The 14,873-nt window shown below is 41.5% G+C and overlaps 1 protein-coding gene across 1 annotated transcript in view; it reads left to right on the forward strand.

Annotated features, from left to right (window-relative positions):
- The first annotated feature begins 4,898 nt into the window (after positions 1-4,898).
- ETFA (electron transfer flavoprotein subunit alpha) overlaps positions 4,899-14,873 on the forward strand; it is a 76,247-nt gene continuing 66,272 nt past the window's right edge. The window contains exon 1 of the mRNA XM_046650770.1: positions 4,899-5,037. Coding sequence (XP_046506726.1) covers positions 4,999-5,037 — 39 coding nt within the window. The 5' untranslated portion in view covers positions 4,899-4,998. The remainder of the gene's footprint in view (positions 5,038-14,873) is intronic.

The following is a 14,873-nucleotide window of genomic DNA, read 5'->3' on the forward strand; positions in this document are numbered from 1 at the left end:
TACAGTTTTGCCCCAGAGCTATGTTAACTTTTAGCTTCTGTCATAATATAGCCTGAAGAGATCAGGACCATTTGGACATCCTGCAGAAAATCACACTGATCTGTTACATCAGTGACATAATATGGATTCAGTCGGATGGACAAAAAGTGACTAGCATAATAGAGGACTTGGTCTGACTCATGTACTCCCAAGGGTAGGAGATAAATTCTATAAAGATGCAGGGGCCTCTTGCATCACTAAGATGTTTAGGGGTCCAGAGTCAGGGGAATGCCACACACCCCATCCAAAGAAAAAGATACATTATTGCACCTCCCACAGTGAAGAAGGAAGCATAATGTCTGGTAGGCCTCTTTGGGTTCTGGACATAGTATATTTCCCACCTGGGAGTATTGCTCTGGCCCATATACCAGGTGACACAAAAGGCTTCCAGCTTTAAGTGGAGTTCAGGGCAGAAAAAAGTTATACAGCAGGTTAAGGCTGTAGTGCAAGCAGTCCTGCTACTTGGCCATGATCACAAGATTAGATCACACGACAGGAACACATGGATCCAGCAATCAGGGGTGGAAGGAGGAGAGACCTACTTTACCATTTTTCTCAGTGAGCACTTAGGGAATTTGGGCTTCCAGACCTCATAACTCTGAGCTCTGCAGGGTTAAAGGTCTTTGACCTCAAGGGGGAATCTTCCACCAGAGGACACGGCAAGAGTCCCATTGAACTATTAGCAACAGATGCTACCTGGACACTTTGGGCACCTGGTATGTAGGGACCAGCAGGCAAGAAGAGGAGTCATCATCTTGGCCAAGAGTGATCCACTTGGGTGCTTCAGTACTCTCTGGCCCTATTGTGATGATAAACGGACAAGCGCAGCAACCCTAGCCTAAGAAGGGCATGGTGGTCAAGGGCTCAGATCCTCAGATAAGCCACTGAGACCAGAGAAGATGCTAGCTGAGGGTGAGGGGAAGTTAGAGTGGGTAATGAAGAAGGAGACAATGAGTATCAAGTGTGGTCCCCAGAAAGTTGCAGCAGCTGGGGCTGCAGTTCATCCCATTAGCCTTCCTCTTTTAAGTTTCCACTAGGAATCCTGGAGGAGCTGTTCCTGAAACTGGCCAGTGAAGAGGAAAGAGGACAGTGAGGTGCTTTTCCAAATAGACTGGAGTAAGTCTTCAAGAGTTGGCTGTGGCAACTCCTCCCTCCATCCCCCCAACCATCTCTTCCTTCCTTTTCTCTTTGGACAAACATTTCTACACTCACTCACTAAATATCCATAAACATGAAGCAGATAATAAACACCATGGGTCTCCACCAAAGCAGCTCATAACTTGGGTGGGAAAAACAGACACCCAAGTATCTGTAGGGAAAAATCCTCGAATACAAAGGTTTTAGTACACATATTTCCGTGGTACTTGACCCCCACATAAATAAAGAACTCCCCACCACTCCCTCACAAAGTCCCTAAGGGGTGCCTCAGGTGTGCTCGTGAGCAGGTCTGGTCAGTTATCACATACTTTTCCATTTTCTGCCTCTTTCTCAGCTCTGGTTCTGCTCTGCCAGGAACCACCCTGTCCCAGGGGCATCATGCTTCTGCGGGGCACAGCTGCTGCTGATTCACTAGAGCCTGGGAGGTGCCAAAGCTCTCCCAGAGTTGGGGGTAGGGGAAGCTTCTCTCTCCTTTGTGTTTTGCTTTGTCATGGGAGGGAAGGCAAGGAAGGAGGATAGTGTGTGTACCAATTTTTTACATGGTTTTTAGTAAAGTATTCCTTTCAGTTTTTACTGAAAGAACCCTTCCCTCTTCCTTCCACTTCTATAGTACTCAAAAATGAGTCCAGTGTGGGACTGGGTTGGGAGGCAAAGGCAGTGATAAACAGAACACTAAGTTGCCCTTCCCACACACAGCTTCGCCGAGGGGCATCCATAGCTCTGGTCTACCACACGGGCACAGACATGTTCTAAGTGGATGCAACTTATGTTCAAGTTGGGTCCTATCTTCTGTGTTCACAGAACTAGTAGAAGGAAGAAGAGGAAAGCATTCATTCATCCTGGAGGATCAGGGAAGACCTTACAGTAGAAATGTCACTCGAGCTGAGTGTTAAAGGTGGAACAGAGGTCTCTCAGGTGAGGAAGGGAATTTCAGACAGAGGGAAGAGCAAAAGCTGAGCATAAGGCCCTTAGAATGTGTTTTTATTTTTTTAATTAATTTATGTTTTAAAGATTGGCACCTGAGCTAACATCTGTTGCCAATCTTCTTTTTTTCCTTCTTCTCCCTAAAGCACCGCCCCCGACTCCTGTACGTAGTTGTATATTCTAGTTGCAGGGCCTTCTGGTTGTGCTATGTGGGACACCACCACAGCATGGCTTGATGAGTGGTGCCATGTCTGTGCCGAGGATCTGAACCAGCAAAACCCTGGGCCCACTGAAGGTGAGTGCGCAGACTTAACTACTCAGCCACAGGGTGGCCCCCCGCAGAATGTTTGTTGGCTCAAAGTTCTTGCTCCAGGGAACTTACATCCTCATGCAGGTAGAATAGCAATAAAGAAATGAACAAAAACGTGCACAGATGGTCCCTGATTTACAATTTTTCGACTTTACGATAGTAAGAAACCAATATGCATTCAGTAGAAACTGTACTTCGAATTTTGACCATTTCCCAGGCTAGCAATACGCAGTATGATACTCTCTTGTGATGCTGGGCAGGAGCAGCAGCCACGGCTCCCAATCAGCCATGTGATCACAAGGGTGAACAACTGATACACTTGCAACCATTCTGTACCCACACAACCGTTGTTTCACACTTTCAGTCCAGCAGGCAATAAATTAATGAGATATTCATGAGATATTCAACACTTTATAAAATATGTTTTGTGTTAGATGATTTTGCCCAACTGAAGGCTAATGTGAGTGTTCTGAGCTCATTTCAGGTAGGCTAGGCTAAGCTATGACGTTCAGTAGGTTAGGTGTCTTAAATGCGTTTTTGACAATGATATTTTCAACTTACAATGAATTTATCTGGATGTAACCCTATCTATGGTGAGGAAGAGCTGTATCTTCTTATATGGTGATAAATGCCAAGAAGAAAAATCAAACAAGATGATACAGAGTGCAGAGGGAGGGAGGGTGTTTTATGTAGGGTGGCCAAGGTCAGCCTTTCTGAAAATGTGGCTTATGAGAAGAGTGAGGAAAAGAGTGTGGATCCCCAAGAAAGAACATTTCAGGCAGAGGGAACAAGTGGAGTGCAAAGCCCTGAGATGGGAGCAGCTTGGCATGTTCAAGGAGCAGCCAGAAGGCCTGTGTCTGGGGCAGTAATAGAGGGGGACAGTGGTAGAAGAAGGCTTTGAGCAGAGGACACGATCAGTCTGCTGTTTGGAGAAGAGACTTCAGGAGGCACGTGTATAAACAGAAAGACCAGTTAGGAGGCTCTTGCAGTGATCCAGGAGAGAGACGATAGGGGCCTGTGGGCAGGTGGTAGTGGTGGAGGAATAAAGAAGTGTTGGTGGAAGTTGTTGGATTCTGGATATCTTTTGAAGGTAGAGCCAATGGGATTTGTTGGTGGACTTCATTGACAAGGTTGGAAAGATAGGTTGTTGCTAAATTGGGAATTGTGATAATTTCCAAACATACCACTCTCCTGCTTAAAAATTTCATGGTAAAGTCCAGGCTATTTAGCAAGTCATTTATTAACTTGGTGATTCATCCAACAAATAACATCATGTTAAGGGGTTTGCATTTCATCCTAAAAGCAATGGGGAGCCATTGAAGTGTATTCATCAGGAGAGTAACCTCACCAGTTTACCCTTTTCAAAGAGCCCTTTGGTTGCAGTGGGAGATGGATTGGAGGGTGGAGAAGACTGGAACAGTAAAACTGCAGCAATCTAAACACAGAGCGGGGTAGAAGAGAGTCCTAGGTGGATTTAGGAGCTGTTTCAGGAGCGGAATGGCTAAAACTTAGTGACAGGCAATAAAGGAGAGAAAGGAGTCAAGTATGACCTCAGGTTTCTGGCTTGAGCAGCTGCCTGGAGATGGAAAGTGTTCCCTGAGAAAGGCAAAACAGGAGGAGAATTAAATCTAGAAGAGAATGCTGTCAGTTGTGCACATATGGGTTTGAGGTATTGAGGGACATCCTGAGGAGATACCCAGCAGGCAGGTGGATATGTGGATCCAAAAGTCAGGAGAGATTTGTTAGTCAATGAGATTGAAGACAGGGTGTTAGTGGGACTGTGTGGGGATAGGTAGAATGGGGATTCCCAATAAGCTGTTGCAGCTGCAACTCCAGCCATTCTGCCTCCTTCTGCAGGCAGCACACAGGGTCCTACCCCTTGTCCTTGAACCTTCCTGTCATGTTCCTTACCTGTTGGTGCCCATGTGGTTCCTTCTACCGGAACCCAGCTCAAATATCACCAATTCAGTGAATCCCTCCATATCATAGCAATGATATGTTTACTTGTATGTTTCCTCCAGTCTCGTGAAGTCAACATCTTATACATCCTTTTATTATATTTCCTTGATCTGGAAAACGTGTTTAGCACATTGCAGATGTAGCGTTGAGGTCTGTGAATAAAAGAGTGAGCAAAAGAACAACTGGAGTGAGAGGGGTGGACTTCATCCAAAGAGCTGGCAATAGCGACGTTAGCAGCTCAGTGGGAACGTTCACTCTAACAACGTTGCCCACTGTGGGGCTGGGAGGCGGCCTAGGGCACTGTCACCAGCAGCTCGCCTGCTTTGCCCCAGCATTCCTGCACCTCGCTTCCCCGGAGACCTCCTAGAGAACAGCCTCACCTTGGCCCCACTCCCCAGTCCAGCCCTTAACTTTCCGCTGTCCTCATTGGCTGCGCGACCATCCAATGGCCAGGCAGGAACCGTGAGCTCGCTCTCCTCGCCTGGGGCGTCAGCTCTCGTTCTCGTGTCTCGCGAGCGTTACTGTGACTGGCGGAGGCGGCGCAGCTTGGTCCGGCTCAGGGGTGTTGTGAAGCCGAAGGTGCCGCGAGGCGGGAGGGAGCAGAGACCATGTTCCGAGTGGCGGCTCCTGGGCAGCTCCGGCTGGCGGTGAGTAGAGGCGGGGAGGGCCGAACTCGGCGACGGTCCAGCCTCAACCTGTCGTCCCTGTGAGTGTCTTCGCGAAGGTCACCGGCTCCCACAGACCTGACTGGCCCTCGCGAAGGCAGACTCCGGCTGGCCTCGGGCCCGGGCCAAAGTTCTGGGGCCTGCCCTTGACTCCTTCCAGGCCGCCAGCTGGGGAGCGAGGTCAGAGGTCGGGGGTCAGGGTGACCCAGAGTAAGGACCCTGCGCTTCCACTGCCTGTCCTCCTCTCCGCCGTCTCCCCAGCTCCTCTCCAACCCTCCAGGTTTACTCTTCGCGCTTGGCAGGGAGCGAGCAGCTACGCCCCAGGGAAATCTTTACCTGAGGGAGGAAAATGTCGCTTCTGGAATACCCTCTTGGAACGAGTTTTAAACCTGAATTCAGCGTGGAAGCCGACTTTTCTGGAAGAGTTAAACATTTTCACTGGGGGCGTTGTGGCTGCTCGAATGCTCTCAGTCATGGGCTGGGTGTAAAGGGCGGTGTGGCTATGGAAACTTGCTCTGTTCTGGCTAATGGGGCAGTGCTCAGTTAGGTGATTGTATGAAGTGTGTCATCCAGTTTGACAGCTTTAGCCAATTTTGAAAGGCAGCCGTCTTTTTGTACTGCATGCTGACTTGCTTTTAAATCAGCAGATTGTTGGTTAAATAGCCAGGGATGTGTTGGTAGTAGTAAGTTTTTGATGCTTTCGTTAGTGATAAATCATAAGTTTACCACGTTTCTCTCTTCTATTGTGAGAAAGACTGGTAGAAAATATATTTTTGTCTTAATACTATGGGACAACGATATTTGGAGGTTGACCGATTACAAGTCAATAACAGTTTATATTGTGGATTTTGTAGATTTTCTAATTTACAGTTAGGTTAAGTGAGAAGACTGCTTGCTAAACTTGGGTGAGAAACTTTCCTAGTGGTTTGTAATGTTTTTGCAATTTTTTTGTGCGTGCATGTTTTCCCATCCACCACTGGGATTTTCGCCCTGAGATATAGGTGGCAATCTTTCTAGATGCCTGTAGGATGTTTTCTTCTGTGTTCCTTGTTCCATTAAAAAATCCTGCCCCCCAAAAAAGTTCACACTCACATCTTTCAGGTCAGTGTTTATTCTTTCCCCATGAGATTATTTTCCTCAGAAGATCTAGACAGAAACAAGTTAAAGTCATGTATTTGGAAAAATTCTAGGTATCAAAGCCAGACTAGCAGAAAAATACTTCTCTGTGCAGTAATTGGAAGGAAGTTTTGTGGACAGGTTAGAAGTATGGCGTAAGTGAAATAATTGGGGTGGGGAGAATTTAGGACTCAGTTATTTTGTAGAGCTAACAGAAAAAAGTGGAATGATTAGCTTAAATAATTATTATGAACACAGTTTGCCAATATACATAGACAGTATTTCCAAATCTTTACTGTGGTTTGCCAAAGACTTTGACCTCGATTTATTTATAAAATTTGAAGTCAAGCTAAGTAGAGTGGCTGCTCTAAAGTCATTAAGAACGTTTGAGAGATTTGAATTTCAAGTGTATAAGAAAATGGCAGGAACGCTTCTAAAATGGATACATAAATACACATACCTATTTAACTTTTTTAAGTTTTGAAATTTCAAACTTACAGAAAAGTTTCAAGAATAATATGAAGAAATCTCACAACCCTTTGCTGAATTTCACCAGCTGTTAACAGTTTGGGACATTTGCTTTATGTCTCTTCCTATATACGTATTATTTTTTTTTTAACCATTTGAGAATATGTTGCAGACATGATGTTTACTCCTAAATAATTCATTGTATTTTCTAAGAACAAGGAGGTTTACCTTTCATAACCGCGATATAATTGGCAAAATCAGCAAGTTTAACAATGATATAATACTATTATCTAATCTACAGACATTATTCAAATATTGCCAATTGTCTTATTAATATCATAGCAGTTTTTCTTGTTGTGGCCTAGGATAGTCCAGGATCATGCCTTGTATTTAGTTTTCATGTCTATTTAGTCTTGGTTCAAAAAGTTCCTCAGCCTTTCTTTGGCTTTGATGGCATTGACATTTTTGAAGAGTACAGGCCTTCTATTTTGTTGACTGTCCCCCAATTTAGGTTTGTCTGCTGTTTTTCCTCATAATTAGATTCAGGTTATGTATTTTTGGCAGGAGTATCACAGGAGTGATACTGTGTTCTCAGCGCATCATATAAGGAGGCTCATAGTGTTGGTTTATCCCATTGTTGGTAGTGGTAACTTTAATTACTTGGCTGAAGTGTTGTTCACCTGGTTTCTCCACTATCAAGTTACTACTCCTCCCTTTGTGATTTTTAACTAATTTGTGGGGAGATACCTTGAGACTATGTAACTCTCCTGTTTCTCATCAAATTTTCACCCACTAGTCTTAACATCTGTTGATGATTCTTGCCTGAGTAATGGTTAGTGTGATGTAAAATAGTGATTTTTCTAATTCTATCATCCATTCTGCTTTTATTAGCATTCTGTTTCTGTTATAAGGAAGAACATTATCTTCTTGCTTATTTATGTTTTTATTTATGGAGTCATGGATCCTTATTTTATTTAGTGGGTTATAATCCATTACTACTCTTAAATTTTTTGATGCTCAAGTTGTCCCATATTTCTAAAGTGGGAGTCCCTTCAGTCTGGCTCCTGTTTACTTATATTTGTGATCTCATAAAGTCAGAATAGCTTATCTAAAATCTCCACTCTTGAAATTTTAAAAAATTGTTCTGTAGCTAACCATGAGTAAATTTAGGAAGATAGATTTTCACAAAACCATATTTTTAATAATGGATTAATCTATTAAAAGATTTAAAAGATTACCTTAAACTGTTAACACAACACTGAATATAGCTAACACTACTAAACTGTACACTTAAAAATGGTTAAGATGGTAAATTTTATGATATGTCTTTTACTGCAATTAATGAGAAAAAAAAGAGATACCTTAAACTGTTAGAATGTTAGTTAAATGACTTGCATTTGGTATCTTAAGTTCCGTTTCCAGTTTTGATTGATTTATGCCCTTGAGCAAAATCCTTCATCTTTGGGGCCTTCTCAATGCCGTCTGTTAATGAAGTGGTATTTTACATCTACAATAAAGAGCTAGAGAACACGCTAAGAGGACAATAGGTAGTCATTTGCAGTTGGTTAGCATTCTTGTGGGGATATTAATCTGATTTATTAGCATTTTATTCATTTGCATTTGAAATTGATTTGTTGACTAATAAGATACCAAAGAAATATTTTATATGGAGAGTAAAGCAATACTTTTCAAGATTGCTCAAGTGTTCCTGTTACTGTGTTCATTGCCAGACAGGAAGGCATATCCATCATGATTCAGAAGCTGTGAAACTGGTATGAAAGAACACGACATTTTTCAGAGTCCATAGTCTAGCATTGATGAATGAGACTGAACTCTGTAATTTGCATGTAAATTTTAATTTCTTTTGAAAGAAGACAGCCAATTTCCATCTGGTTCTAAAAGATTTATTGCATAAGGTGAATTCCATAAAATTGTGCTGCCTACCGATGTGTCTGCTAAGGGTCTTCTCTGTTTTTAAAGTGAAGTAGATCGACTGTTTTTAATATTGTAATCAATGTTATATGACATTTCCAGACATGATTAAAAGCTACCATATTGCTAAAGAGGTTAAAGTCGGTTATTTAAGTACAGAAATGTAATACACATTTTATTATTGCAAAATGTATGTTAAAATAGGGATAGGTGACTTTGTATGTTATTTATCTGTTTCAGTAGAACTTGGAAAGATTTTATAGCTTATTCCTGCTTTTTTATTTTGGAGTTAAGAAGCAAAGACCCTCAAAAGAAAGGGTTAGAGACCCTCACACTTCCCCTCCCTTACACTTACCCCACTTAGCTTTCAAAGATGGTTGGGAGAAGTAGGTGAAAATTATTCTTACTACTTTAGGTTTTAAACTGGTTTGTAAGGGTAAAGTAGGGAGTTGGAGTCCAGCTGTTTTTTTCCCCCCTAACATCTGTGGTAGTTTACTATATGGACATAGAGTTAAAGTCACAGCAGGAACTCCTTAGTTCAAAATCAGTGTCAAAACTGTTAAGGTTGAATAAGAGAAGGACCAAAGCATGTTCATTGGACTTAGCTGTAACAAGGTTATTGGTGACTTTGACGAGATTGGGTTCAGTGTTGTAGTGGAAGTGAAAGCCGTTTTGCTGTGAGTAAGGGAGAAAGAGAGAGGTGAGGCAATAAAGTGGAGTGTACAGGCATTATTTTCAAGAAATTTGGCTCTGAAAGGGTGGAGAGAAGATGATAACCCCTTTCAACTCGGCCCTCAAGAAGTACACCATCTCATAAAGGTCAATCAACTTAATAAGCGTATGTGGCTGGTAGGTGAAAGAAAACTTCACATTTTACTATTTGGACATAAGTCTAGTCAGTAGTCTAGATAAGTTCCCTAAAAGCATGATGAGGTATCTGTCTTAGTAATTTAACAAGTTTTTGTACTGTTCTTGGGGGGTACACGTGTAAGTGCTTAGATAATTATCAATGAGATAGAAACAGTTGCTTTTTAGTTTTTGATCCTTTGAGGGAAGCTTTTCATTTATGTGCTAAACATTCATTGAATGCCAGCTATGTGCCAGGCACAAATGTAGGTGCTGAGCTCACAGTGGAGAACAAGACACACCTAATCCCTTCCCACGTGGTAAGAATAGACTGGGGAAGACAGACATTGAACATGTTATTTTAAGTGTAATCATTGTAACAGAAAAGTGTATAGACTTTTTGGGGAAATGTAATGAGGGAGAGGATTAATCTAGTTAGGGGCCTAGAAAAACTCTGAAAAGATAGGTGTGAAATTACTTTGTAAACTAAGGTGCTCTGCAACTATTGTTATTGGGTGATGAAGTAATAGTAAGGGTGAAGGATTTTCTTTAGATGAAAATGTCACTTTGTTTTTGAGTTTTGTGTGTCTTAAATCATCTGTTTATCATTGTTTTAATTCTGTTCATATTGTATGTGTTATTAGATACATATCTTTTTTAATGTGGCATTATTTCTAGAGTTGAATTAGAAACAAGAGAAAGCATCAGTCGCATTTGATTATTAAAAAAAAACAAAACTAAAAGTCCATGTGAATCTGTCTAAGGTAAGGTGGATCAAGCTGAAAGGACCCTGGAAATTAAGAAAAGATAGTCCTGGAGTAATGACACAGTGTGAAAAGCAAGATTTACATCCCCCTTGCTTCAGTTCTGCACCACTCTGAAGGGCCATCCTAGCTCCAGGGCTCCTTGTGGGATCAGCTGAGATCTTTGTTGTGACTGCATTGCAGTTTTGCAGTTCAACTTCTTCCACTGCCCAGTCCTGTTTCCTTGATGCCTCATGGATGTTGTTCCCAAGAGTACTTCCCAATAAACATATTGCACACCCACACACACCAAAGGAAGAGGCAAGTGTAAGGTGGAAACAAGCTTTTATAATCTTAAAGCATCCACTGAATGTAATGAATTAACTTCTCACCTGTGTGTCTAGAATGGTCCTAGCTGTGTTCATTCTTGGGAGAATTAAGAAAATAGTCATTTACATCATTTTCTGTGCCTCAGATGAGCAACATTGGAGAATGGCTGATCTAGAGTCTTAAAATAGCTTTTTATAGTTCAATGTATAAAGTAGAAGTACTAAAAGGATGTTTTTAAAGCAACAAGATTAAAAAAAAGGTAGACTTTATTTTCTGGAGCAGTTTTAGATTCACAGCAAAATTGAGCAGAAAGTGCAGAGTGTTCCCATATCCTCCTTGCCTCCTACCCACGCAGCCTCCTTCACTATCAATAGCTTCCACTAGAGTGGTACATTTGTTACAATTGATGAACCTACCTTGACACATCATTAGCACCCAAGATTCATAGTTTACATTAGGGTTCACTCTTGGTGTTACACATTCTGTGGATTTTGACAAATGTACAGTGACGTGTATCCACTGTTGTAGTATCATACTGCCCTAAAATCCTCTGTGTTCTGTCTATTCATCCCTGCCCTCCCCCCCAACCCTGGCCGGCAACTACTGATCTTTTTATTGTCTGCATAGCTTTGCCTTTCCAGCATGTCATTTGGGGGAACCATACAGTATGTAGCCTTTTCAGACTATCTTTTCACTTAGTAATATGCATTTAAGTTTCCTCCATGCCTTTTCATGGCCTGATAGCTCTTTTTTTAATTTTTTTTAGCACTGAATTATATTCCATTTGCTGAAAGTACCACAGTTTATTCATTCATCTGCTGAAGGACACTTTGGTTGCTACTAAGTTTTGGCAATTATGAATAAAGGTGCTGTAGACATCTGTGGGCAGGTTTTTGTGTGGACATAAACTCATAAAATGAGTTTTCAGCTTATTTGGGTAAATGTTAAGGAGCACGACTGCTGGATCGTATGGCAAGAGATATTTAATTTTGTGAGAAAGTGCCAAACTGTCTTCCAAAGTGGCTATATCATTTTGAATTTCCACCAGAGTTTCTATTGCTCCACATCCTCACCAACATTTGGTGTTGTCAGTGTTTTGGATTTTCACCATTCTAATAGGTGTGTAGTGGTATCTCATTCTTGTTTTAATTTGCAGTTCCCTAATGACATATGATATTTAGCATCTTTACATGTGTTTATTTACCATCTATATATCTTCTTTAGTGAGGTATCTGTTCAGATCTTTAGCCCATTTCTAAATCAATTTGTTCATTTCTTTTTGTTTTTGTTTTTTTTTGTTTTTTTTGAGGAAGACCAGCCCTGAGCTGACATTTGCCACCAATCCTCCTCTTTTTGCTGAGGAAGGCTGGCCCAGAGCTAACATCCATGCCCATCCTCTTCCACTTTATATGTGGGTCGCCTGCCACAGCATGGCTTGCCAAGCAATGCCATGTCCACACCCGGGATCTGAACCAGCGATCCCCGTGCTGCCAAAGCAGAACGTGCACACTTAACTGCTGTGCCACCGGGCCGGGCCCAATTTGTTCACTTCTTGTTGTTGAGTTTTAAGAGTTCTTTGCATATTTCAGGTAACAGTCCTTTATCAGAAAGATGTTTTTTGCAAATATTTTCTCCCAGTCTGTTGCTTGTCATCTCATTCTTTTGATGAAGAGGTTTTTAAAGAGAATGCTCAGTTTATTTACTGGATGTATACTCTGTGCTAGACACTGAAGTAGAGGCTAGGGTTATAGTGGTAAGAAAATCAGATATGGCCCCTGTAATCAAAATCAAGTGGGGAAGACAAGTTAATCAGGTGAATATAGTCAAGTGTGGATAAGTGCTATAATAAAGGCAAGGTAAAGCCTGAAAAGTATCTCTTGGTAATTTTGGTGAGAGCAGAAGCCAGAATGCAAGTAGTTGAGGCATGAGTGGGAGATGAGGAATTAGAAAGCTGGAGTGGAAGGTGGAGTAGTGGGTTTTTAATTTTGGGGTCCTTTAAAGTTGGGAGAGCCTCATACTTGTGAAAATGTTGATGGGAGGAAGCCTGGGAAAAGGGAGGGGTTGGAGACATTACTTAGAGGAGATTACAGAAAGAAGTCTGACTAGATTTGAAAGGATGAAGGAGGGGCGCCAGCTTGGTGACACAGCAGTTAACTGGGCACATTCCGCGTCGGCAGCCCGGGGTTCGCCGGTTTGGATCCCGGGTGAGGACATGGCACCGCTTGGCACGCCATGCTGTGGTAGTCGTCCCATGTATAACGTAGAGTAAGATGGGCATGGATGCGAGCTCAGGGCCAGTCTTCCTCAGCAAAAAGAGGAGGATTGGCAGCAGATGTTAGCGCAGGGCTAATCTTCCTCAGAAAAAGAAAAAGAGAGGATGAAGGGATCAGATCCAGGAGGAAGGACCTGCAGCAGCTTCCACTGTGATAGGCAGGGGCAGAAATTTCTGTGTTGGATATCAGGAAGGGGAAGGAGGTTCATTCTGATGGCTTCAGTTTTCATTTTGAAGTAGGAAGTAAGGCTCTCTTCTGAGAGCAGGGAGCAGATTGTGTTCGCAGTTTGAGAAACATCAGAAGGAGATAATTGAAATAGTTGCTATGGAGAGTAAGTGAGTGCCAACAAGGATATCGTAGTAACATTGCCAGGGAGTTTTGAGGGTCCAGATAAAGGTGATGACCAAGAGTTATGGTGGCAGCAGTCTGCGTTAATTAATTTTAATTTAAGTAGCGTTGTTTTGAAGAGACTGAGATTTCTTTCTGGGCAGTTACCTTATTATTTCAATAGTTATTTTTAAATGTTTAAGAATTGGGCTCCTTTTTTCCCCATAAAAAAGAGGGCCCTAAAGTATACCAATGCAGTGGGTCATAAGATAATAAAATGACTTTTGTTTAAAAACCTTTTCAGTAATGGACCTGTACTTTTTGAATCTTTAATGATATTCTATGCCTCTCTGTTACTTAAGATAGGATTTTAGTGTTATAGAATTTTTAGAGCTGGAAGAGGCCTTTGATGTCACCTTTTTTTGTTTCTTTTTGACCAGGGCTGTTTTTTAAAAAATCAGGAGAATATTTGCTAGGTGAAATCTTATACGAATGACCCATATATACAACAGCTAAAAATGATGGTGCTTTGATGTGAGCTGGTAATTAAAAAACCCAATTTCTGAAGTCTGACTACTTGGACTTTTAACATGGCTCTACTTCCTAGCTATGTAGCTTCTAAGCTCCAGTGTCCTCATCTGTAAAGTCAGGGTAATAATAGTACCTACATCATAGAAGTTTTATGAGTTTTAAATAAGGTGTTTTTTCTATATATGCTTAGTACAGTGCTCTGTAAATGTTAGTTTGGTTAATTTGGTTAAAGCAAAGCTATGGGCCGTTCTGGCAGCCCTACCTGCCTGGTTCCTACTTTATCCTTTGTGGTGGTTCATTCCTTAGCTGCCTCCCTGAAAACCTTAGCTGCCTCCCTGAAAACCTTAGCTTTTTGTGGAGTGTAGTTTGAAAACATCTGATCTAGTTTGTTTCCCTCAATTCACAGATGAAGAAACTGGGCTGTAGGTTGAGGAGTAACATCTTGAAGGTCACAGACCAATTTCTCCTGCTCTAGGCTACACACAGCTATTATTGCTGAATTAAGCCCCATAACTGTTTAGATGATGGAGCTTCTCTTTAGGTAGTGTCTAAGAAATAGAAGGTAGAACGTTGAGTTAGAAGGAAACTTAGTATTAAAAAATGCTTTTATGCTTAGTAAAGATTGATCAGACAGATGGACTGAGTGTGTTCTTATATATTTTCTTTTGTTTACCCTCATAAATCTAACTTTGAACAGTGAACTGTCTTTTGAAAAGAATATACAGTGTCCCTCTGGAAGTTCTAGAAAACTTGATGATTCCTTAGGAGAACTACCTAAATTATCTTATGATAGAACTATAATTTACAGCAAATATGGGCTTTCTGCCACCAAATCTTGGATTTATTCTTCAAATGGTGATGGAAATCTCCTAATTTTTATGGTAAACGATGTGTGAAACATCAGAAATATGATGTCTGATATTTATTGGTAATAAATAGTTTGTTACTGGCAATTCTTGTGAAATGTGATTTAAATCATAAATTGTTCCATTGAGTCCTAATTACAAAGTTCTTTACGAGATATTATGCTCTTCTGGTTAAAAAAGAAAAAGTACCATGTAATTCTTTTTTTTCCTTTTTTTTTTTTTGAGGAAGATTAGCCCTGAGCTAACTACTGCCAATCCTCCTGTTTTTGCTGAGGAAGACTGGTCCTGAGCTAACATCCATGCCCATCTTCCTCCACTTTTTTTTATACGTGGGACGCCTGCCACAGCATGGCTTGCCAAGTGGTTCCATGTCCGCACCTGGGATC

The sequence above is a fragment of the Equus quagga genome, chromosome 2, assembly GCF_021613505.1.
Source record: "Equus quagga isolate Etosha38 chromosome 2, UCLA_HA_Equagga_1.0, whole genome shotgun sequence".
NCBI lineage: Eukaryota > Metazoa > Chordata > Mammalia > Perissodactyla > Equidae > Equus > Equus quagga.